The sequence below is a fragment of the Arvicola amphibius genome, chromosome 17 (genome assembly GCF_903992535.2).
Source record: "Arvicola amphibius chromosome 17, mArvAmp1.2, whole genome shotgun sequence".
In the NCBI taxonomy this organism is placed as follows: domain Eukaryota; kingdom Metazoa; phylum Chordata; class Mammalia; order Rodentia; family Cricetidae; genus Arvicola; species Arvicola amphibius.
Genome location: NC_052063.2, coordinates 7,022,403 through 7,046,787, shown reverse-complemented (window position 1 = coordinate 7,046,787; position 24,385 = coordinate 7,022,403). Strand labels below are relative to the sequence as shown.

At 44.7% G+C, this 24,385-nt stretch overlaps 1 protein-coding gene across 14 annotated transcripts in view; it reads right to left on the bottom strand.

Annotated features, from left to right (window-relative positions):
- Positions 1–24,385, bottom strand: part of Anks1b (ankyrin repeat and sterile alpha motif domain containing 1B) — an 896,366-nt gene that overhangs the window by 58,550 nt on the left and 813,431 nt on the right. For 7 of the 14 annotated variants that reach the window (XM_038314479.1, XM_038314480.1, XM_038314482.1 and 4 more), the window contains 2 exons: positions 16,677–16,784; positions 14,501–14,680 (listed from right to left, as the gene is read on the bottom strand). The exons of 3 other annotated variants lie outside the window; for them this stretch is intronic. In XM_038314479.1, coding sequence (XP_038170407.1) covers positions 14,501–14,680; positions 16,677–16,784 — 288 coding nt within the window. The remainder of the gene's footprint in view (positions 1–14,500; positions 14,681–16,676; positions 16,785–24,385) is intronic. 4 more of the 14 variants (XM_038314485.1, XM_038314487.1, XM_038314488.1 and 1 more) reach the window with 1 other exon arrangement.

The window sequence follows — 24,385 nt, the reverse complement described above, 5'->3', positions numbered from 1 at the left end:
TTGTCTGGGATGGGAGGTGTTCTAGAAAATCGATGACTTAAAGTCATCTTTTTTTTCCAATAATTTAAACTATGTGTTTATATGAGGGCTTGTGCACATGAGTTCAGTGCCCTCAAAAGCCAGAAAAGAGAATCAAATTCCCTGGAGCTGGGGTCACAGGCATTTGTCATGGGTCCCCTCCCAGAGCAGTACATGCTCCTAACCAACCCCCCAGCCCCTAAAGCTAAGTTTTAATGAACCTTTAGAATATCTTCATTTGTAAAAGACAGTTCTTGGCTTACTTGTTTTATCAGGCCAACTCAACACCCACTCTATATGAGAGAGGGATTTTTTTCCACAGCTAACTTTCCAGAGGCATTCAGACATATGCACAGAATACATGGAATCCACGAGGAGCTCTTGGTAAATGGTACTGTATTGCAGAGAGAGTCAGCACTGTTATTCATTGGTCTATTTCATTAGTCCATTCGTACACTAGTAAACCAATCTACGGCCAACACACTTCCGGTAAGAACATTTAGATATTACCTTACAGAGTTCTAAGAAGAAGAAGAAAAAAGAGGAGGAAGATGAGGCGGAGACTAGGAGAAGGGAGGATGAGAATAGTAGCAGGAAGAATGAAGAACATGAAGAGAGAAGGAGGTGGAGGAGAAGGAGGAGGAGGAAGAGGAGAAGAGGAAGAATGAGTCTTCTTTAAACGGATCAGAGAGGAGGAGGAGGAGCAGGAGGGAGGAGGGGAGGAGGGGAAGAGGAGGAGGAGTAGGAGGACTCGAGGATCCTTCTTTGCTTCTTCTTTTCTTCTCCCTTTCTGAGGAGGAGGAGAGGAGAGGAGTAGTGTAGTGGTTAGAGCAGAAATTTTTACTTTTTTCCTTGATGAAGTGCTACAAAAGGCCTGCCCACGGTTGCTTGGATAGAGATGGAATACTTGGCACTCCCCCTCTGTAGCAGAGGCTGCTGCAGCTTGAAGACAGAGCTGCAGAAGAACATTGTCTCTCTGCTGTTTCATTTGCCTAGCAGTGTTTCCCCAGCGCCCTGTCCACATAGACCGCAAAAGCTGATTTAGTTTGTCTGAGCTGGAATCACTATGAAATCCAAATAAATGGGTTTAAGTAAAGATAAGGTAGTTTTTCAGGTTTTTTTTTTTTTTTTTTTTTTTTTTTTTTTTTTTTTTTTTACATTTATTTGTACAAGTATGGAGGTCAGAGGACAACTCGTGGTCTGTGGGTTCTGGGGGATCAGAGTCAGGTCTTCAGGTTTGGTGTTTAGTGCCTTTTACCCTCTGAGCCATCTTGCCAACCCACAGTAGTCTTATAATTGTGATAATAGCAATAACATAATTTTACTTCTTTGATGACAGTTAATACTCATTAGAAGGGGAATAAAATTAGGCTGGGTATGGGTGGTGCATGCGTTTAATATCAGTACTCGGGAAGCAGAGGCACAGGGATCTCTGAGTTTGAGGCCATCCTGGTCTATCTAGGGAGTTAGGGCTATGTAGAGACCCTGTCTCAAAAAGTCAGAGAAAAAAGAATGGAAGGAAGGGAGGAAGGAAGGGAGGGAGGGAGGGAGGGAGGGAGGGGGGAGAGGGGGAGAGGGGAAGAGTGGGGGGGGGAAGGAAATCGGCATGTAATTTTCTCTTGGTTCAGAACTTTCCCTTGATTCTGGCCTGTGTCCTTATGTCCTTAAAGTGCACATCTAGACCTTGTTGTCTTGTACCGTGTGTTACCGTGACGTCATTTCAGAGACTATCAGCACAGCAGAACTGTATTCAAATCTGGCATAAAATAGAAGGAATGCTACCAATTTCCAAAGCTCTCTTCCTCCACACGTCTTTCTTTTCTACTCAACTGATAGCAATCTGGTTCCCAGTGAGCCATCTCTCTCATCACCTTCTCAAAAAGAAAAGAAAGCTTAAAATCTTCCACCACAGAGCAAAGCATTCCTGTTTCCCCAACACCATTCTCCATGCCCAGCTCAATTCCTTGCTCTTTAAGCAAAGTAGCCTCCACCTGAGGCTGCTCTACTGAAATTGAAAGACTTTCCCTGTTTCCTACTTGGTGAATTTTTTTTATCGCCCTTTCTATTTCTATTGGTTCATAATAGCTGGCCATTCCTGGACCACTAGCATTCTGGACTCGTCTCTCATTGTTGTTTATATGAGGTGCTTTCCTGGAGGTCCTAATTCCCATGCTTGTGTCTCCAGTTCAGTCCTCTCTCCAAGAACTCCACACTTGGATGCCCAGCAGCTGACTTGACACCTCTACTCAGACACTCAGTTGGCATCTCAACCTGAAATGCCCCAACCCAATCAGTAGGAGCCTATAGTCCCCAACCCAATCAGCCAGTGCCCACAGTTCCCTATTCCTAGTCCTGTTCTGACACTCTCTGTCCAGCAGCAAATCCTCCTGCACTCAGCTCTCACTGTCTTGAGGTTGTTCACCTCTGTTCACCCATCACTACCTCCACCATCGCTCTCTGAGTGTATATTTATAATACAGGAACCAGAGTGACCCACTTCAAACAAAAGCCAGACTATCCCACTTGGCTTGCCTTCTCCGAGAAGACAAAGTCTCCACAGTGGCCTCTAAGATGCTCTATCTTCTGACCCCCACCCCACATGCATCCTCTCCTCTGGCTCATTCTGCCTTAGACAGCTGCATGCAGACACTTGCTTCAAAGCATCCACTGCTGCCCCTCTGCTGTAGAGATTCACTTTGTCCAGATGTGGCAGGGCTGGCTTCCTCATGCCCTGCATTGTCCTCTGAGGACACGAGCTCAGAAAGCCCTTCTCTCAGCCTCCCTGCATTTTCTATTTTATTCAGGACTGTGTTTCCCATATTGCCAAATGATTGTTCTTCCGTTCAGAAGTTTAAGATCTGGGGAAAGTTCAGAACATGAGGAACAAACGATCTCCTTGATGCCCTGACATTCATCCAAAGACAGCGAGGGGCCACCTAAGGCATGCAGGGACAGGAGTAGGGATCAGCCCCGTTTTTAATTGACATTTATGGAGACATGATTGCTACAGACGTGATCTTTTCCATAAACACTGTCAGAGAGAGCAGTCAACTGGGGCTGAGAATCTGGTGATGGGTCTCCAATAGAGTAGGCTGTTGACAGCTCCATCTACCCAGCCATTCCAATTAGGCTCTGGAAGCCTTCGGGGACGGCCGCTGATGTGGTGGAGTTAGTTTAATAAGGAAACTTCTGTGAATACAGCCCTCCAGTCAGATTCTGCATGTGATGAAAATTTCTGTCTTAGTCTAGCCCTGAAAAGAAAAAGGACTCTCCCTTGCGTTTCTTTTGTTAGTGTAATGCTTTCACACATCAGGGTCTTCAGAGGTTGTCCAGAAAGACACATGAAGGGTCCAGAAAGAAAGCTAAAGGAACAAGGAAGTCTATTCCTTCTCCCAGATGACAGCGCTCTTAAGGCAACACAAAGCAGGTTCGCAGGCAGAAGAAGGAAGGGACGCATCACCAGAGGAAGCCTTGGCCTTAGCCAGGGATCTTGGCAGCTCCTTGAGCAGGCCTGATTAGGTCTGTCAAAAAATGGAGTCAAACAAACTCAGCTCAGCAAAGGCCTTGGTGCAGCCGTCCTTCTAGCAGCCAAGGTCCCGTGGCTCCTCCTTCTGTGTGGGCACTAACTGAGCCCCACCTGGATGGCAGAAACTTCTGTTTCCTCTGAGCTAACTCGAGGCTGCGGGTCAGTAACTGCTCCCTTCTGTCCATCTCCCCTAGACTGAGACGGATCCTCCTATCTTGTGAGCTTTGAAATTAAAACAAAACAAAACAAACACCCAACTCTGGGAACCCTCACCACTGCATCTGATTCTGATTCTTCCCAGCAACCACACTGTCAGCCTCTCCAGCTCAGGGCTGGCATCCATTTCTGGTTTCAAAGAGGGAAAGACAGGAGCGACTGCCTGGCTGACCCTCTTCACAAAAGGTTTCAGGCGAGCTATTTTGCTTGCCGAGAATGACAGACTCAAGAGAATGCCACTTCCTACCCTTTCCCTGCCTCTCCGAAGAGCCATCTTACCAAAGCGTCGTGGTCATGACCTTCCCCTTATGTGAGGGAGGAGGGGCAGCGATTCTTGGAAAAAGAGAGTCGCGCCAACTGGCGTTTTGCTAGTAACGCCCGCATGTGGGCCTCAAGAGTACAGGTGTCAGCATCAGAGAAGCAGGCGAACGTAAGAGGAAGCAAACTGTGTTTCCACCAGAGTGGTACAAGCTCCGGAACAGTGTGCGCAAGAGTCTCCTCGCACCACCCCACGCCTCTCACCTCCTCTCCTCCTCCTTGTTAATCTCTCCGCTGCCAGTGTGGCACACAGGGTTATGGTATCCCTAGCACCTATTTGTTGCTATAATCTATAATGTGTATTTCTTAAAATGACAGTTGTAGTTGTCCTTGGCACGGCTCAATTATTTGTAAAAATCTCCTCATGGGCAAGAAAACACAGATGGGGAAGAGAGCAGAAGCTATCTGTGTACTCACTGGGCAGCTCTCTAGATACTGGAGTTCTCTCTGCGGCTCTGCAGTTAAGACAATCAGGACCATTGTATGTGTTCTGCTTCAAGGCTGAAAGGGCACATCTCCTGGCACACAAACATGCTTCAGACCAGCAAAAGGCAGAAATATTAATAGCTTGTTCAGTCAGGTAGCAGTCAGCTCTTTGTCATAGCATGAATTGGTGCAAAGAAACTAGATTCTTGCAAAGTAATGCTTTTTTTTTGCCAGTAATGTCTCTCCAAAATATACATTATAGTCCTTTCTTGCAAACGGAGGCTGTCATCTTCTTTATTTCAACTCATTTGTTAACTATATGTTCAACATTCGTTTCTTGCTTCTGGATAAAAAGAGGCACTGGACAGAGCCATTGTTAGAGGGTATTTTCCGAGATTCTACCGTATCCTCATTTCATCCTCATGGAAAAATTGAAGAAAAAAAAAAAAACCAAGAACACTAGCTAACTGAACATTCAATCACCTAGAATGATGTCAATTTAGGAGGTCTCTGGCAGGAAGCTTGGCTTCCCCTCCACTGTATTTTGATCAGCGTCTCATTTGATGCATTGGTGGAGGGCCTGAGAGGTGTGTGCTTCTCAGGTTAACTTCTTAAATCTAGTCCAGCACATTGCTGGGAAGGAGCTCATGGATGTACTCAGTCAAACCCAAGTTCTACAAACGCTTCGACGGTCTGGAATCAGTAGACAAACAACTGGATAAGAAATAAAATAAATGGAAAAGCCCAGCACTGTAACGGGCTAAGAAAGGAGCATGGCTCAAGCGCCTTAGAGTGGCCGGGAAGATGTCATGGGAAGTTCAGAAGAGTCAGTGATAGGCTGACGGTGTTCAACATGAAGATGCAGGCATGGCCAAAGCTGAGGAGCCAAGATGATGCGCAGCTTACATTCTATAGAAGAATGCTGCAATAATGTTCTATATATGGTGAATATAGAACAGGGAAGGCATCCAACTGTCTTTTGTCTTAATCCCTTGTATATTCTCCACACAAACATTCAATCATGTGTAATAGCAATATCATAAATACTTTGTAAGTGAAAATACAGTTACACATTTTGAAACATGTAATTCATGTTAAGATCTTGACAAGTTAAATGTATTTAAGAAGGATTATAAATCATAAGTCTTTCCCCCAAGGAGTTCCAATGCTGAGCTAGCTCATCGCATGGGCAGGAGCTCCTTGGGTAGGGTTTGCAGTCGCAAGTGCTACGATTTCCACACCAGTGGAGAGATATACTGGTTTGGGTTTGCAAGCTGGAAAATAGAAATAGTTTTGTAAAACAGTTCATTTTTTATGCATTTATTCTGTTGCCATTGAAAAAGCATAATGAAGAAGAAAATTAAAAAGTATCTCATCATCATTAATAATTTTGCAGAGAATCCAAATGCATAGATTTGAAGTTTCTAAAATGTTTTGACAAATATTACTCTATTTGTGCTCCAAAATAATGATAGGAGATAGGTATTAATTATACTAGGAGAACTAAGGAGCTGTCCAAGGTGGGATTGTGGGATTTCGTCTGTCTGTCTGTCTGTCTTTCTTTCTTTCTTTCTTTCTTTCTTTCTTTCTTTTTTTCTTTTCCTTTCCTTCCTCCCTCCCTCCCCCCTCTCTCTTTCTTTTTTTCTTGATTTGACTTTATTACTTCAAATCTGAGAGTCTAAAAAGCTTATCAAATTAAGTATGGAAGCTGATATGTAACTAATTTCTATTGGATACTGGCAGAATTGGAAAGTCAAGTGAGTTTTCTCAGTTGCCCACTGTGACTATTTCTGTCTGCTTGGAAACTAACCCCATTTCTGGTAAGAGGAATCTGACTGTCCATGCAGAGAGCTCCCCCTTCCCGGCCATAGACACAGACAAGCACACCTCTACCTCTGTGATTAGCCGAGAGAAAGACAACTGACCCAAACCAGACTGATCTGAACTTAGAGGACTTTAACACCACACTTTCAGTATGGAAGGATCAACTCTCTGATGTTGGTTCAAACCGCAGAGGGAATGGACCTGAAACTCCCACATGGACAGAAAGCTTATTAGAGAAAGGAGCCAAACCAAAGGAGCATAGAAAACTTCAGAGAAATGATCATGGGGAGTTGTCAGCAAGCTGTAGGCACTATAGAAATCATAAGATTAGTTCCACCCAAATGAGGTTTTCAGATATTGTCCTATTTCTTTATCCAGTTAAAAATACGATCTTTTCTACTGACTTTAAAAAACAAAAAGCAAAAGCAAAAAAAAACAAAAAACAAACCCACAAACCAACACCAAAAACAACAACACAAAACCCACGGTCTGGTTTTAATTGGCACCAACCCCTTGGTTAAGCACCAGCACGTAGAAGGAAGGCAGAAACACCAGAGTTTAATGATTCTGGCTGTAAGACCACCTGGCTATAAGACTACCTGGCCATAAACATCTTGCTATAAGAATACCTTGTCATAAACATCTGGCTATAAGACCACCTGGCTATAAGATCACCTGAACATAAACAACTGGCTATAAGGTCACCTGGTCATAAACACCTGGCTATAAGATCACCTGGCCCTAAACACCTGGCTATAAGAGCACCTGGCCCTAAACACCTGGCTATAAGAGCACCTGGACGTCACAGGGAAGTGACTCAATACAGTCCTTGCCATGTAAGTCATCTCAAAGTGTTTGAGTCCTTACTGACGTGGTACTTCAGCCAAAACACCAACAGAATTAACTCTGAGAGATGTGTGTCACCAGCCCTATTTCCTCCATAATGAAAGAAAAAAAAACAACAAACCCTTTTTTTTTTATTTTTATCACCAGAAAAAGAAAAGGGAGAGGAGAATGATAGAATTCTTCTAGCCTTTAAGTTTTAGCAAGGTCAGATTTTAACAGCTGAAACTCTGACCCATGGACTCAAGAGCTGGACTGAATATAATGAGGAACGTTCCCAAAATTTAACAAGTAGAGAAACAGCCTGGTGTGTGTCTTTGAGAGCAAGCTGCTCAATGTCAGCAAGCCTCAGGCACCATGAAAACCACAAGGTCAGTTCCACTGAAGCAGGATTTTCAAACATTGTCCTATTTCTTTATCCGGTTGAAAATAGAATCTTTTCCATTGAGTTAAAAAAAAGGGTCTGGTTTTAATTTCTCTAGAAAAATGATTGGCGGTGTTTAGGTCTGTTTGGGTCTATTGGGACAAACCCCAGCTGTCTCATTTGCTTCTTTCATGGACTTGACAGAGAACAAGACTCTTGATATATAATACAAGGAGCCAACCTCAAGAGGCGATTCTCCCATTTCTTCTGATTATGTAAAGATGGATGAGGGCAAACAAAAGGCCCTAACCATATGAACATTCCTAACCCCAAAGTTGTCAGAGCTACAGGGCGTATTTTGAGAAGAGGCAATGGATTGACTAAATTAATAAAAAAAAGTGTACAGCACTCCAGTAGTTTGTATCTGAGCCCAGAAGCACTGTTTTCTCCCTGTGTACCGTGTGAGGTCTTCGGTAGCCAGAGTGGTCGGTCTGGGCTCAAAGACAGCACCACCATCTCAAACCATCTCTGACGCTGAGGCGTCAGCTTGTCAACCTGGCCAGTGTCAGCAGGAAGCTCCTGATATCAAAGGATTTGTTCTTAACCTTCCTTTCGGTTCCATATTACCTGTTCATGTTTAAGTCCGAAGAGTTTTTCTTTAGACCATGGAAGAAAAATTTGAAATCATGGACAGGCAAAGCATTTATAAGTAGGACCTCTCTGCTGAAAAAAAATCTAAATTAAAATGGAGTCACTGAGGGATACACATTAGAAAGTATCTGATGTTAATACAGTTAAAAAAATTGTTTTTTCCAACATAGCTGTTATTTTCTGAAAGTTCATTCTGTAACTTCCAAAAACACTGAGCACTGGGTAGTCTTTCTTTCTCGGGAGAAACAGGATGCTATAAAGAAATAACAAGCTGTCTTCTTTTTCAGAGAGGGATAAGAGCTTCTTGGGGGATGTCTGTAGTTCTCTAGTTAAAAAAAATTATGTACTATGTATTTTTTAAAAGTCCTAAATTTTAGGGCTAATGTGATAACCTGGTCATCTTGCCAAGAAAGCATGGGAACCTGCGTTGGGATCCCCAGCACCCATGTAAAATGTCTGCATGCCAGTGTGTGCCCTGTAACCCAGTGCTGAGGAGGAGACAGGTGGGTCCCTGGGGCTCACTGGCTAGCCAGCCTAGCAAACTCAGTGAGCTCCAGGTTCAGGGAAAGACTGTGCCAAAAAACAAAACAAAACATGTGGGTTGATTGAGGAAGACACCCAATGCCACCCTCTGGCCTCAACGAGCACAGATGTATATGTGTATGTATTCTGCACACATGCACACATACATGCAACACACACATACATACAAGTTCTAAATTTCATGTGAGGAAAAAAATCCTCATCTCATTTAATGTTTTAGACTATCATGTTACAATATATTATTTCCATAGGGTTTCCTTGCTTGTATACTTTTTGTGACTTGAATTACCAGAGACGGATTCCTACATAGGCTCATTCATATATTAAGGTGCTTGGTCCCCTGTTGGTGGAACTAGCTGGGAACGATTAGGAGGTGTGGCTTTCTTGAAGGAAGTATGTCACTGTGGGGGTGGGCTTTAAAGTTTCAAAAACCCACACCTTTTCCACTTAGCGCTCTCTCTCTCTCTCTCTCTCTCTCTCTCTCTCTCTCTCTCTCTCTCTCTCTCTCTCTCTCTCTGTCTTGTAGCTGAGTCTTAAGATATAAGCTTTAGCTACTTATCTAGTGTCATGTCTTTCCTGCCTGCTGCCATGCTCCCTGCCATGGTGGTCATCAACTAACCCTCTGAAACTGTAAGTTCTAAGTAACCTCTTTCTTCTAGAAGTTTCCTTGGTTTTGTTGTCTTTTCACAACAATAAAAGAGTAACTAAGACAATCTCTATCATCTATCTATCTATCTATCTATCTATCTATCTATCTATCTATCTATCTAATCATCCATCTATCTATCTATCTTCTATCAATCATCTATCTATCTATCTATCTATCTATCTATCTATCATCATCATCTTTCTATTAACATCCATCCATTTATCCATCCATCCATCCATCCATCCATCCATCCATCCATCCATCCATCCATCTGTCCATCAACTATATATGCTTCTATACAGCCTTGATAGTTTATAATATACTTTCACACACATTTGATACACACAAACCTGAGAAGCAGGCATTGTCCGCATCTTAAAGCCAAGTAAATTAAAGTTCAGAAATACAAAGTGACTTGGTTCAGGTTGCACAGCCAGAAGGAAATCAACTTAGAACTCTGACTGAAGACGCTATAAAGAAGACAGCTTCAGTATCTGAAGCAACCCCCCGGGCAATAATGTCTGTGGACAGAATGCACTCTGCATCCACAAACAAATCTTTTCCCAGACACTGGGAGACAGAGCACTGCCAAGGTGAAAAGGGTCTCTGCTTCTTTGTTTGTATTTCAGGACAGGGTTTCTCTGTGTAGCCCCGGCTGTCCTGGGACTCACTCTGCAGACCAGGCTGGTCTCCAACTCACAGAGACCCGCCTGCCTCTGCCTCTTAAGTGCTGGGATTAAAGACATGTATTAAAGACCCTGATTCAAGGGTCTTACAACTTTTTTACCTAACAGGCTTCTTGATGGCCACCATGACCTGATTCATAATGTTTCCACTAAGCTATTTGTGACTTTTTCTTCTGCTACCTGTACCTATATCTACACAATCCATCACAACACATGGGAAACTGATATTTGTTGAACTGTTATCAAACTGTTTTATAGCACTGGACATCAGGGGCTATTGGGGAAGAAGTCTGACAGAAAGTCTGAGTGGCAGTAAGCTGGCACTTGTTTACCGTGAGGTAAAGACCTCACCCACCTCAGTGCAGACGGAGTATTTGGCCGGTTAAATGAGAGAAATGGACAGGAAAACCCAGTAGGGACTGGCAGAGGCCAGCAGGGACTAGCAGAGACCAGCAGGGACGGAGGTAGCAGGGCCCCCGCATGGATGCTTCTATTTCCTTCCCTTTAATATCAAAAGAAAGCAGATCTGCGGAACTAATGCATGCAAAGTACTTTCAAATGAGGGAGTAATTGATCTAGTCATACATATTAAGTAATTCTTCGCAGATCAAGAAATATTAGGCTTTCGACTGAATTAACTTTCTAATGAATTAGAAACAATTTGGAAAAGGTCTTTAGAGTGCCGAGTATCTGCTCCAGGCAATATTGTGGGGCTCTGTTTTCTTTTCATAACAATGAGAGCATTCAAAACACAAGGAATTCCACGCTGTGGGTTTTCCTTGGTAACGTCTGAGGTGCTGTTGGTGCAGACGAACGTGTTCCTCTTGCTGTTCATATATTTGGGGAAGATAAGCAGTATTTCATTTTTACCCCATGAATTCCTGCAAAGGGAAGTCTTCTACAAAGGCCACTGCATTTCAGCTTGTGGGGACTCCTGGCTCTCTTCTGCCAGAGTTGGAGACCTGTGCCTCCTGAACCCTGGAAGTCCAGCCTCTTCCTTGACTCATCTCAAGTCTACACTGACTTCTCCAAAGTGTCGTGCAAGAAACTACCAGGCGTTGTGATTAGGCCCTAAGCAGTGGGGACGCTTTCCTCCATCTGGTCTGTCTCCCACATTACGTCTAGTCTCAGCTTCACAGAGATTAGAACATGATGCTGCCCTGCCATGTACGACATGCACAGCAGCAGTGTGCAGGGCACCATATTCATGCTAAAAAGAGATAAAACAGATGCCAGGGTCCCTCTGGAAATCAAAAGCACCACGCTTTTGATTTTTTAGTTATCTAAGTGTGAGTGTGACGTTAATTTCTTAGGGGTAGGGAAATGGAGACCTGTTTAGTAATTTTCAGGGGACAGGCATTATCTGTCCGTCCGTCCGTCCATCCATCCATCCATCTCTCTCTCTAGTCTTTGTGTTCATGCATGTGTGTGTATGTGTGTGCATGTGTGTGTGCATGCGAGTGCAGCACGCCACAGTACACATGTGGAAGTCAGAGGAGGGGAGCGAGTTGATTTTTTTCTTTCCACATGTAAGCTCCAGGGATGAAGCTCAGGTCGTCATGCTTGGTGGTGGGTGTCCTGACCCACTAAGCCATCTTGCTGGTCCAAGGCAGAGCTATTCCATAGTGGTTTAGATTACCAACAGGGAATTGGACACTACCCTGGCAGTGCAGTTTCGATATCCGCTAACGAACAAGTTTGACAGGTGGAATGGATGTTATGCTGACCTCGATTTAATTTTTAACTTAGACTTTTTTCAAAGTAGATCTTCTGGGCAGATTTCAAGAAGGCAAAAGTCCCCTGAGCTGCTGCAGCCACTTAGAACCGGAAGGTTTCTGGCCTTGGGCTGGCATTCCAAATCTCTGTGGAGGGGCTCAGAGGAATGGGAAGATGTAGAGGAGTTTCTAAGCATGAGACAGTGTCGTGGGGGAATCTCCTACCAACTGTGTCTCTCTTCTTTTAGCAGAATAGAAACGGAGCTTAAAGGAGGACTTCCGTATTTTATGGGACTTACAGAGGGGATTAACCCCCCCCTAGATGTAAGCCTCTTGGGAGAAACCCTTGCGGGAGGGGCACCAGAACCATGCTGCTGGTTGGAGAGCTGTTTTCTTAGAGGGTTTTTAACTGCTATTTCCAACCCTTTGAAACCCAAGTTGAGAAGCTCAACATATAAGTTCAGGGGGAAGACACGGTCTGGGGCCAGTGTTTCAGACAGCTGAATAAAAGCCAACAGATTTTAAACATTTGTACAGCGAACAACCCCCAACTCCAAATGGGGAAGATTAAGAAAAAGAACAAAACAAAGTATCAGCTGAGCCGCTGACTGTAATGAAAGGCAGGAGAACTGCACTGTACGACTAACGAAATCACCAAGTCCTTTATATTTTGGCATTATTTTAAGCAGCATGCATTCATTACGCCGTGGATTTTTGTCCTTGCGAACCATTCTCCAAACCAATTCCCAAACTGAAATGAATACGGCCTAGAGAGCTGGAATCCCAGAATCTCTTTTTCTTATTGATCAGATTCCAGTAGAGCCATCTTTTTTTTTCTCTCTGTCTCTCTCTCTGCAGCTAAAGTGCTATATTGAACTGCAGGATTCTAGAAGGCGTCTAATAAGCTCCGGGCTGCCGATGGAGTCCGTCTCCGTCAGTCATTCGATCGCTGATAGTCGAACCCGCGAGGTAAATAAGTGGGGCTCTGCCGCAGCCCGTCACCCTGCTAACCTGCTTTCTGCTTTCGGGTTTTCCTCCCCTGGCCGGATAAAGGTCCATTCAATTTTCTCAGGGCATGAGAACTCCTGAAAGGGATGCATTTCAGGGTGCGGTGACAGGGGGAAAAAGTGTGGGTTATCAAAAGTATCCCTGGCCCTGTTTGGGATTCTGGAGAAGAAAGGAAGGGCACAATTTTGCTGGGTTACTCTGCTCTGACAGTAGGCCGAAGAGGAATTAATTCCTCTTTGAAAAGACTCTGCCCTGGGTGGAGAAATTTCACAAATGATCGGGAGCTGAGACAGGTAATTTCTGGTTACTGAAGGTGTCTCAGTCAATAACAGTTAATGCTCATTAAAGACCCATCCTGCCTTACTCAGGAAGACGAGGATCCAGAAATGACTGAACTTTAATGACTAGATAAAGCCCACGTGGTTCAAGGCTGCAAACCATGTCTCTGAGGTGTTTCCATTAGATATATTGAACCACACATGCGTTCCACAAATACTCAGAGCAGGAAATGGAAGAAAGGCTTGGCGAAGGAAGCCTCTGTCCCCCCTCTTTAAAAGAACCTCATTTGAAAGAGCAGCAGATTTACAGATAATTACCGAACCCCAGAGAACAGGAAAATTTATCCTCTTCTCCCCTCTCCCATAGTCCATTCTATTTACAAAAACCGTAAGCCCCATCACTGCCGCCCCTGACAACAATTTAGTATTGAGAGACAACCTTGCAGGCCATCTCTCACCAAGGCCACTGTAAGCAGTACAATCGTGGTTTCTAGAACTTTCTCTCCACATATTTCTTCCTTGAGTTAAAATATAGAGTGCTTTCCAAAGACTTTCAAAAACGCAACAATCTCACTAAACAGTTGAGAAAAAAACTAGCAACTAAGGCAAAACAATTATAGTCAAATTTTCACCTTCGAGTTCTCAGCTAATGTGTGGGAGGCGGAGGAAGGCCCTCAGAGCTGCAAGCTCAACCTCCAGCGACAATGGGAAGAGCTGATTCTACCCACAGCCGCCCATATACCCTTATCTCAGCAACGAGGGGCAGAGGTGCAGAACTAGCTGCCCACCTGACACAGATGTGTCACCGTCTAGCTACGGCTGACTCAAAGTTCCGAACAGAGGTCCAGGGACACAGCTGAGTGGACATTTGTCCCGAGCAGGGAAGGGCTGACCGGCAGATCTCTCTTTTCAAATACTTGTGCCAGGCAGAGTTGTTATTTCTAACTGTTCGTCGCGATAGATAACGTGGGATGGTGCAGTGACTCCCACTAGGGTGGCTCCGTACAAACACCTCAGCTTGGGAGGAAATGACCTCCCATGAAGCTATTACTTTCCCCCTGAACGTCTGCTCCATCATCCGGCCAATTTGCATCTTAAAACCTACAGTTTTTGTCTTCCTTGTGACCTGATCCTACCCCAGTTACAGGTCCTTTTCCGCAAAGACTTTTGTGAGCACAGCGAGACCAGCTGGCTACAACTAATTGGCTGAGAAGGGGTTTCAACAAAATGCGTACGTATCAATCTCCTCAAGGGGCTGGTTCCAGCTAGTTCCAGAGAGCACATAGCCCGGAACGCTCTATAAAACGGCACAGGTCAACCTCGGCATGGCGGGCGAGCGGAAGTCCGCTGGGAGCTAACCGCTCAGTATCTAGCCGCATGACCTGCTGTGGGTGAAAGGCAAGCACATAGCGGAGGCTTCGAACGAACACCTTACCTGAGCCATCTGCCTCTCCAGCTTTGACCGGGGGATATCATCGAAGTAGTTTTCGTTTCTTCTCCGCCTTGCATCGCCCTGCATGATAATGTGAGGGACGTCTAGGGAGCCACCAGTAGTGTAAGTGCTTTGGCTAAGTGACGGAGACAACTGAGGAGGAGTGTGGTTACCACTGGCTTCCTGAATGGAAATACATCATGAAGTAAATACCGTGTTCTCGCGGGGGGCCAGCCTTTGGTTTCAAAAACTGTGAAAATACGAACACAACAAGCTACGGGGGCTGGGGGTTGGGGGCGGGGTTGGGGGCGGGGGCGGGGTTGGGGGCGGGAGTAGTTCTCATTCATCCGCTGGGATGATCTACCAGGTGGTGTCATCGAGTCATCAGGTCAATACTCCTGCCTCCCAGTGGTTTCAGGTCAAAGTGTTAAGGTATAAAGAATCACATGTTGTTGTTGTTGCTGTTTTAACTAGTACTATGGATGATCTCTCTCGGAGAGCGGAGGTTCATCTCTGTGGGGCCACCCCGTCACTCTCGCGTGTTTACTGGGGAAGGGACTGTGGGCAGAGCATCCTCACTGCGGTGGATGCCGTTTTTACGAGCCGCTAACGTGGGACCAGGTGGGTCTTGACCCTCTCGACCGAAGTGCGGTGTGACAATAGGGCTGGGGAGTGGACACAGTATGGCAACATAGCATATCACGCGACGTACAGACTGCGGAGCAATGCGTATAAATGAATGACAGAGGATGCTTTTCCAACAGCAAAGACAGCCCTAGCTGCAGGCCGGCCAGAGCCGGGTGAAAGACGGCAGTGGCCTTTTCAAGCCACAAAAACATGGGAGCCATGAGATTCTGCAGGCCACTTCTTCCCCTGACTTCCTTTGGCAGAGTTAGGCCCACTTTGGCTAGAATCCCTCCCTGCCCCCCGGCCCCGTCCAGTCTTTAATTGGTTATTTCATAAATCTCTTTTGGGGAGTCAGGATGAGGGGTTCAGAAGGGAAAGGCCAGAGAGCCGTGTAAACTGGAAATGGCTCCTCTGAGGAAACCTCTCAGTGTGCTTATACAGGTGGTGCTTGACGCCTCCCCTCTTCCCACGAAGTAGGAGGGAGGCAAGATAATGAGCCCTTTCTAGCTTAATTGTTCTGATGGATTGGAGGCCTCTTATGGGGGAGAAATATGCGTCCTACCTCCGCATTCCTTACTCCTCAAACCCTGAAGTAGCCTACATGTGTCTTAGCTCATCCTGACGCCCCTGGTACTCAGTTCCTCTTGTGGATTCTTGCATCTCCTGGGCCCCATTTCCTCTTCTAAGCTAAATCAGACTCACCATTCTGTCCTGCCCAGCACCCTGTCACACTGACTGTGGCCTGCAGTTCACCGAAGTCACCTATTAGGGCCATTTATCCCCCAGAAGCACGTCCACGGAGGCCTATGTTAGTGTTCATCATTTCCCGTTACCTTTCCTGACTTTTGCCGTGGGAATGAGATGCAAGTGAGCGCGGAACTGAGCTTGTGAAAGGAGACCTTGGCTTTCTAATGGACTTTGGAAGAGCTCACGTGGGCTTCCAGGAAGGCAGGGCCTGTGACTACGCTCTCTGCCCCAACCTCTAGATTCCTCTTGGCCCCTCCTTCCTTCTCACTTTTCCTCTTTGTTCTGACCGCTTACAGGTTTCTCTCTAGTGTCTCTACCCCAGGTTTCTAAAAACATAGCTGAAGGAAAAAACTGTTAGTTTACTAAATAAAATTTTAGAGTCTCTCTTCTTAAATTTTTGAAGTGGGTAAAAAAAAATGGTCATTTTTCATTTCTTGAAAAACAGGAGGACCCTGAGGTTAATTTTAAATTGATTCTTACTTAACTGAAGTTCCTGATCGATTTCTTTTCTGTGGGTTTTGAGTCCGACAGAAAACTCATTTCCTTTCTCTTGGGAGTGGGAGTCTGGGGGTGAAGGTGTGGTCTCGAGAAGACAGTGACTGGACAAACCGAACTCCCTTGTAATGTAGTTCTAAATCTCTGAATTATTCATTGAGAAAACCAGACACAAGCAAAAGGGAGACAGCTACGGCAAACGATGAGGAAAACAGCCTGCATTTCCTCCTCCACGGCTTCAGCCATTTTACTGCACGATATACTTTTTGAGGAGAAGGGAGGAGAGCAAAACGGACGTGGTGGCACTTACCCTGAGGGTGATGGACCGAGGGGGCTTCTGTGGAGGCTCCTCATGCAGTCTGTCTCCCAGAGATGCCAAAATGCGTTTCCTGTGGCCAATCAAACTGATCTTTAAAACCTGAAACAACATGCGTTGGGGTTAATTCTCTTATCTAAGGTGGGGGAAGAGAATTTGTCTGTGTCCTACAACAGAAATGGCACAAAGAGGTTTACGCTACATTAGCCTGACCCCGTGAGAGACACGGTATGAAATCAGGGCCACACTTCGGTCTAGAGAGGGGTTGGAGGGAGAAAGTGGAGAGGGCCCAGATCTCACTGTGCACATTGGCTCTGAGACCCCCTGACACACAAACCGGCCCTTAGCAGAGACATCCTAAAAACTCTCTGGGTTCCTAATGCTTTTAGAACAAAGACTGAGCATCCTCCTCGCCTCATGGCTAAGAGCCTGGTGCAGTGTGTCCCTTCACACTGGACTCTCAGTCATGTGGGTCCGAATGACTCCGCCTGGATGTCTGAACACGCCACACACAGACACACAGACACACACACACACACACACACACGCACACGCACGCGCGCACACACACGCACACACGATTGCACTCATGCGTGTGTGTGTGTGTTGTGTGTGTGCACACACTTTTCTTCACCTGGGGCCTCTCCCCTCTCCCCCCTCCCATCTCTCCCAACCACACACACACACACACACACACACACACACACACACACACACACACCCTCCGCTTCAGCTCCTGTAGCCTTTCGGGTAGCTATACCTCTGTCCCTCTATTACTCAAATGTCTCCTGAGGAAGAATTGCTTTCACCTCTTCACTGAAAATGCTGTACCATAGGCCTATAAACTCATTGTACCGCTTTTTTTTTTTTAAAAAAAAAAAAAACATTCTTTGAAATGACTTATGCTTGTGTTTAGGCATTAGCTGCTCCCACGTGGGGTCCCTAAGAGCAGGGCCCTGGGACTTGTTTATCACCGTTATTTCTGCAACGTACCAAACAACCTTGAAACAAGGCAGGGGAGGGGGATTGGGGTGGGACTCAATGAACAGGAGAGATTGGGCTTGGATGAGGATTAAAGTAGGCAAGCTAGGATTAGAAAAGGTGCTAGGGCTGCCCTCTTGGGGGTGGACTGAGTGTCCAAGGAGGGCACTTTCAAGGGCAGGACTGCAGAGGCATCTGTGGAAGAGATATCCAAGGGAGCCTCTGCCCTGGTCCAGTCCCGTAATGTTTGACAATCATTACCCTCTGTCTCCTGAGCCGAATCAGGCTTGTCTGAACGGTAAATGCTACGGCTTCAGTGGTTAAGAGCACTACCTGCGCTTCTAAAGGTTCAATTCCCAGCAACACGGTGGCTCACAACCATCTGTAATGAGGTCTGGTGCCCTCTAGAGGAAGAGACCTGGTCAGTGGTCCTCATCAACTTAGACCATGAAACCCAATGTGGACGAGTTCAACAGAACCGCCATACACGGGCTGCCCATGCATGCTTCAGCATTGCCAGGTTGTATACTTCATTCATTCAGTTTCAAATGCTATGACATTTTGGGCATATCTCCAAATTATGACTACAACCATAAAAGCATTTTCTCCCTTCTGGGTCTATGTGTGCCCCAGGATGTAAAGAGCTCTTGACACATACCTAGCTTTTAGTCATATAAGTAATTTTTTCTATTCCTATCAAGTTTTACAGAAGAGAAACTGAAATTTATGCAATATTTATATAAAATGGTATATATTTATAATATTAGTATTATATTTATATAACATACATAACAAATTTCAGCTATATATACAACATATATATATATTATATACGCACATATAAAATATATATTATGCTACCTTGAATTCTGGGTGCTTGTTACCTAATGGTTGTTTGGCCTAAACTGATTTAGGTTTGAGGTTTCTAAAATTATTTATTTATTTAATTAATTAATTTATTTAATATACGTGTGTGTATATGGGCATATGGGTGCCATGTTACACATGTGGGGGTCACAGGACAACTTGGCAGAGCCAATCTTCTCCTTCCACCATGTGGTTCTAGGGGATTGATCCCAGGCTGGAAGGCTTGGCCGCAAGCACCTTTATTTGCCAACCTGCCTTGCCGGGCCTTGATTTAGGTTGTAAATAGCTCTCTGTCCTAATCTTTCACATGGTAAATGCTAATCAAGTTGAGCACCAGCGTGACCTGTCCCACAGTCCTGTGGGTTTATAAATTCTCACTCCCCTGGGCTGAGGAATCCTGGCATTTGATAAACAGTTCTCACCTAGCAGTGATTTCACCTGCGCCTTCCCCCACTTTATTGCCGCGGCGTAAGAATGCCGAGGAAACACAGCTCAGAATATTCACCTTTAAGCGAACCACGGCTGTCAGTTTGAACGGTGTACTGTTTTCTACTTTTAATGATCTCTTTATAGATGTTCCTTCCCAGTCGGTCTGATGGAAGCCTGATCTTTTAGATGCAGCGTGATTATGAATATCTACATGAGACAAAGGTACGTACTGGCCGTCAAATCTCTTCATTTTGCTGGAGTGGACAGTTCAAATCCCCGTAGTCTTGGGAGATTGGTTTGGATGGCTTCTCCCTAAATTTCTCATCTTCCAGTTGTCCACGCAGGAGCCCATCTGCCATCCTTCTGCCCACTCACGCAGCCTGGCGCTGTCTTTCTGCATTTCTATTAGCTCGGCATTTCACTACATGGACGAGTGATCCAACTGAATCCTCTGTGCAGATTATGAATATGCTAATGAAGTACAGTCCTGTGCTCATAACTCACAGGCAGCATCACCTACCGCAGCCAGAGAAATGTCCTTATATCCTTGTACTGTTTCATTTTCTGAGCACCAGAACCAAACAGTCCTCCATCTCAGAAAACACACAACACTCATCTTTTCCCAAGACGGTTTGCAAGTCTAAACATACTTCATTTTGTTTTATGTGTGTAGGGTCTTTGTTTTTACCTGCTTGTGTATTTGTGTACCACTTGCACACCTGGTACCCAAGGATGCCAGAAGGAGTTACAGATGGTCGTGAAGTATGTGGGTGCTGGGAATCAAACCTGCAACCTCAGGAAGAGCAGCCTGTGCCTTGACCAATGAATCATCTCTCCAGCCCCCTCTTATTCCCTTTTATTCTTATTCTCTATAACTTTGCGCAAGAGCTTCTATTAGAATTTATTTCTGTTCCCCCTAAGATCCCCACCTCTTTTTCTTTTCCTAGCAAGTGACTGGACCCAGTGCTCATGCTGCTTCGTTGGGCCTCTGACTACTGCTAAGAAATGAACTTTGGGTATCTTTAATAAATATACTCAATTTATGTTCTAAAAAACATACAAAACAAACCAAAAACTGACACTAAGCCACAACTCTGTAATTTCACTCTTGTGTTTGGTTTCCTCTCTCACACTCAAGTTTGGGACAAGTGACCTGACTCCTCTGGCCTCGGTTTCCCATCAATCACATAAGGGGACATTGTTGCTCATGATGGCCAAGGTCATGGGAAAGATAAAGAGGAAGGGCATGATGCTGGGTGTGGTGGTTTCATACCAGTAATCTTGGTACTTGATAGACAAAGAGGGGGAACCACTCTGAGTTCAAGGCCAGCCTACTTTATGTAGTGAATTCTTGACTCCAGGTCAGAAGGCTACAGAGAGAGAAATTTCTCTCTCTCTTTTTTTCTCTCTCTCTCTCAAACACACACACACACACACACACACACACACACACACACGGGGAGGGAGGGAGGGAGAACAGGAGAGAGAGAGGGAGGGAGGGAAGGAAGAAGAAAGGAGGTTGTAAGAAGAGTTGGCACAGTACCTAGAGCCTTCACCTCTACTGACTAGTGTTCATGGTACTGGAAGGTATGCTGCACACTCCTATAGGAGAAAGGTAAACACCAATCCAGTCACAAACCCTTCAGTCTACCACAATGTCCTGCCTGCAATATTGCTAGTGCAATAATGGCATAAAGTTTATGGGAGTAACCAACCAAGATCTGATCTGATTTAAAGCCCACTTTATGAGACAGAACCCATCCCTGATACTGCTCAGGTGGCCGAGAACCTGAGATCAGATACGCCTGGGACCTAGGGGAAACCCAAATACTGATGTTCACTAGAGGAATGTAGCAATAAAATGACCCCTAAAGACATTCTACTATACTCAAAGATCAGTATTTTGCTCCACCAGCATCAGAGGCTTCCGTCTGCAGTAGATGGGAATGAATAAAGAGCCGGGCGATGTGCAGAGAGTGAGAGACCCTGGGACACTCAGCCCTGAAAGGAGTGTTTCCATCAAAGGCCTCCCCTCAGGGAATCTTGCAGAAGAGGAGACTGAAAGATTGTAAGAGCCATAGATTATGGATGATACCAAGGAAACAAGGCCCTTCTAAACACAGGAGGATGGATGCACATGCGAAATCACAGACTGTGGAAGCATCCACGGTGCCTGCACAGGTCTAGAAAATAGGCCAAGTGTACTATGTATGTGCACACATGCCTCATCAAATTGTGAAGGTAACCTAGGTATTCTCATTTGCATAATGCCAAACTTGAGACTCAGAAATACCGAGGAACTTGTGGGCCATGCTGCCCACAGGTGTCAAGGCTTGGAACGGTTCCTCAGCCCTCAGTCACTGCTGACTGCTCGCCAAGCTTCTCTTCCTGCTGTTCCTTCCATACCTTCTGGCCGCAGCCATGCCATTGATCATGCCATGATTGTTCTAAAGCGGGGGCTTCTCCTAGTGAGTCCCAACCACCTAAATGCATTAGAACAACTCGTTTCTTTGACAAGTCTCATAGCAAAGAGCAAGAGCAGGAACTTTCCAGCATTCCCTGTGATGCAACCCAAATTAGCTAATATCAGGTTGATTGAGAGACATCCAACTGGCAGAGCAATTACAGAATATTCCAACGAAAGACGGTTTAAAAGACCAAGGCAATCTGGTCTGGCTTGAGTGAGAACAGCTTCTCGCATCTTTGTAATTGGAGCTCGGAAGCAGTGAAATCCCAGACACCTAGGATCTGCAAGCCAACCTTCCTTTGAAAGCCTCAGCAGTAGCTATGCATTAGAGGAGAATTTCACAGGATTCTATGAACATTATTTTGGACCCAATGAAAGTAAAAAGACGAAGCAAGGGAAACATTTTGGACATCTGGTTATTTTAAGATATTGAGACAATTCAGCTCAACTAACAAACTATTAGGGTTTTTTTTTATTTTTCTTTAAAATATATTTATTATTATTTCATTGATTCTTGAGATTATAATATAATTACATCATTCTCCTCTTCCCTTCCCTCCCACCAAAACCTCCCTTATACCCTCTTTTCTCTATTTCAAATCCATGGCCTCTTTGTCATTCATTATTGTTAAACCTGTGTGGTGTGTGTGTGTGTGTGTGTGTATTTTTCTAAATACAGAAGTACAATCTGCTCATTCTATATAATATTACTTGTATGTTTCTCATCGCTTTAAATATTCAAAGCAACTTGTAGGGGAAATTTTGAGATTCATATTTGTTTATTTTTAATATTTTTAAGATTGAAATATAATTGTATTATGTATCTCTTCCCTTTCCTCTCTCCAGCCACTGCTATATCCCACTCTCAAATTGACATCCTCTATTTATTATTATTATATATAGTTATTTATTGATATATTATTGTTCTTCATGTGTATATAGATTCAAGTGCTAAAGCACTATTAGGGTTTTGTCACAGATCATTTGGAGGGCACCAAAGGGAAACAACTTATGGAGTTTCTAAGGTCGAAAAGACTGGGCAGAAAGAGATGAACTGTTAAACCATTACTGAAGAAAAGAATTACATATACATGAGAAAGTGGTCCTGACTGCTGAGAAACATAGACCAAGAGGAAATGGATCTAGATAGATAACGAATCAAAGGCAGAAACGAGAGGAAGAGGGGATCAGTGTTATTGTATATTTGAAAGACGGTTATGATCACATCGGTCATTGTGTCCATAGCAAGGAATATTGTTTAAACACCATGTGCCTCCTGGAGTTTTCTACATTGTCAATTAAAGAGGACAGCCTCAGAAACTCTGTCCCAAGGTTGAGCAGTAGGAGAATATCCATGCTGGGTGTCAACACTGTAACATTATGTGACTGTCATTTATATGTCCGGGGATAGCTGTGAGAATTCTGCCAGACAGACAGTATCATGACGTTCTCCTTGCACTGAATGGCTCGCATCAGAATATATGTCAGAGTAGAGCTAAAAGTTGGTATGTGTAGACTTTTTCTTTTTAAAATGAATGTGATCTAAATTAAACATGTTAAATTTAATGTGGTGTAATGCAACGCTTTGTCTCCGTTTTAAAAATTAAACAATGCTTTGACTATAACAACAGTGCTACTTTCCCATTCTAGATACTTTATGAAATACAAAATACAAAAAGCAAGCATATTAGTTATCCCCAAGCTATTAACATTTAGCATATGTGCCAGGCTGCACCACGTGTCCACAGATGCAAGAGAAGTTCAGAGAAGCCATGTTTTTATCGCGGCCATGTTGTAAGGTCGCCTTTCACCTTGATATTTTCACTTCATATCAAAGTCAAGAACTTTTCTCCATATACAGGTCTGAACAGACATTTAAAGTAACTCAATACACTGGCTCATAGCAGCGTTTCATAACTCCTTAACCATCCCTTTGTTGGTGTTTCTTTTCTAAATATCACGTGCTCCACATGCTTTAAAATATACGCTTATCGCCGGGCGGTGGTGGCGCACGCCTTTAATCCCAGCACTCGGGAGGCAGAGGCAGGCGAATCTCTGAGTTCGAGGCCAGCCTGGTCTACAAGAGCGAGTTCCAGGACAGGCTCTAGAAACTACAGGGAAACCCTGCCTCGAAAAAAAAAAAAAACCAAAAAAACCAAAAAATATACACTTATCCTACCAATTCCATCTACATTGTCATTTTGAATGGACACGATATGGAATATGCTAATTAGAACCGCGAGAACGCACGTGAGTCACGGAGAGACGCCACGCAGCAACGGCCTGACTGCACGTCCTGCTGAAATCTCTATCCCATCACTGCTGGCTGGACCACCTTCCCCGGGGAAATCACACACCCACGTCACGTTCTTCAGGGTCACCTCTTGCATTTGTTGTGTTTTGGAGTTTGGGTTTAGTGGACAAATGCGATAAAGAGCATGCAGTTTAAGTGCTCTAGGGATTAGACACGCGCAGCAGCGTCGAGCCGGTGGGCTTTCTGGTAGTCGCTGCTGTGGACTGTGCTCTTTTTCTTTCTGTTTTTCACAGCTGTGGAGAGGAGAAAAGAGCGTCCTCCTGCGTTTGGACCTTTCTTGTATATTGTCTGGGTGACTGGCCCTCTGTATTCTCTCTAGAGAGTTTCCAGCTAAAGAGAGAACAGCTCTCATGCAAGTCTGCGGGAGCCGTCTGTTTCCTGGATGACCTCTTTGAACCAAGTGTCAGGTGTGCCGAGGAGGGGCTGCTATGCATGAGGGCCGAGGGGGGACTCTGAGGTGGAAGTTCACGTGGTTTGTTCTCATGTACAGAACTAAAACTGAGATTAAATGTGGAAGCACATGTCCCACCGAAGAGAGAAGGTACATTTCCCACAGAAGCGCTTGAGGAGCCCACAAATCCAGAGATTCTTGTATCCATTTGCTGACCCTGACATTTTCTCTCTCAGGACATGGACTTCAATAAC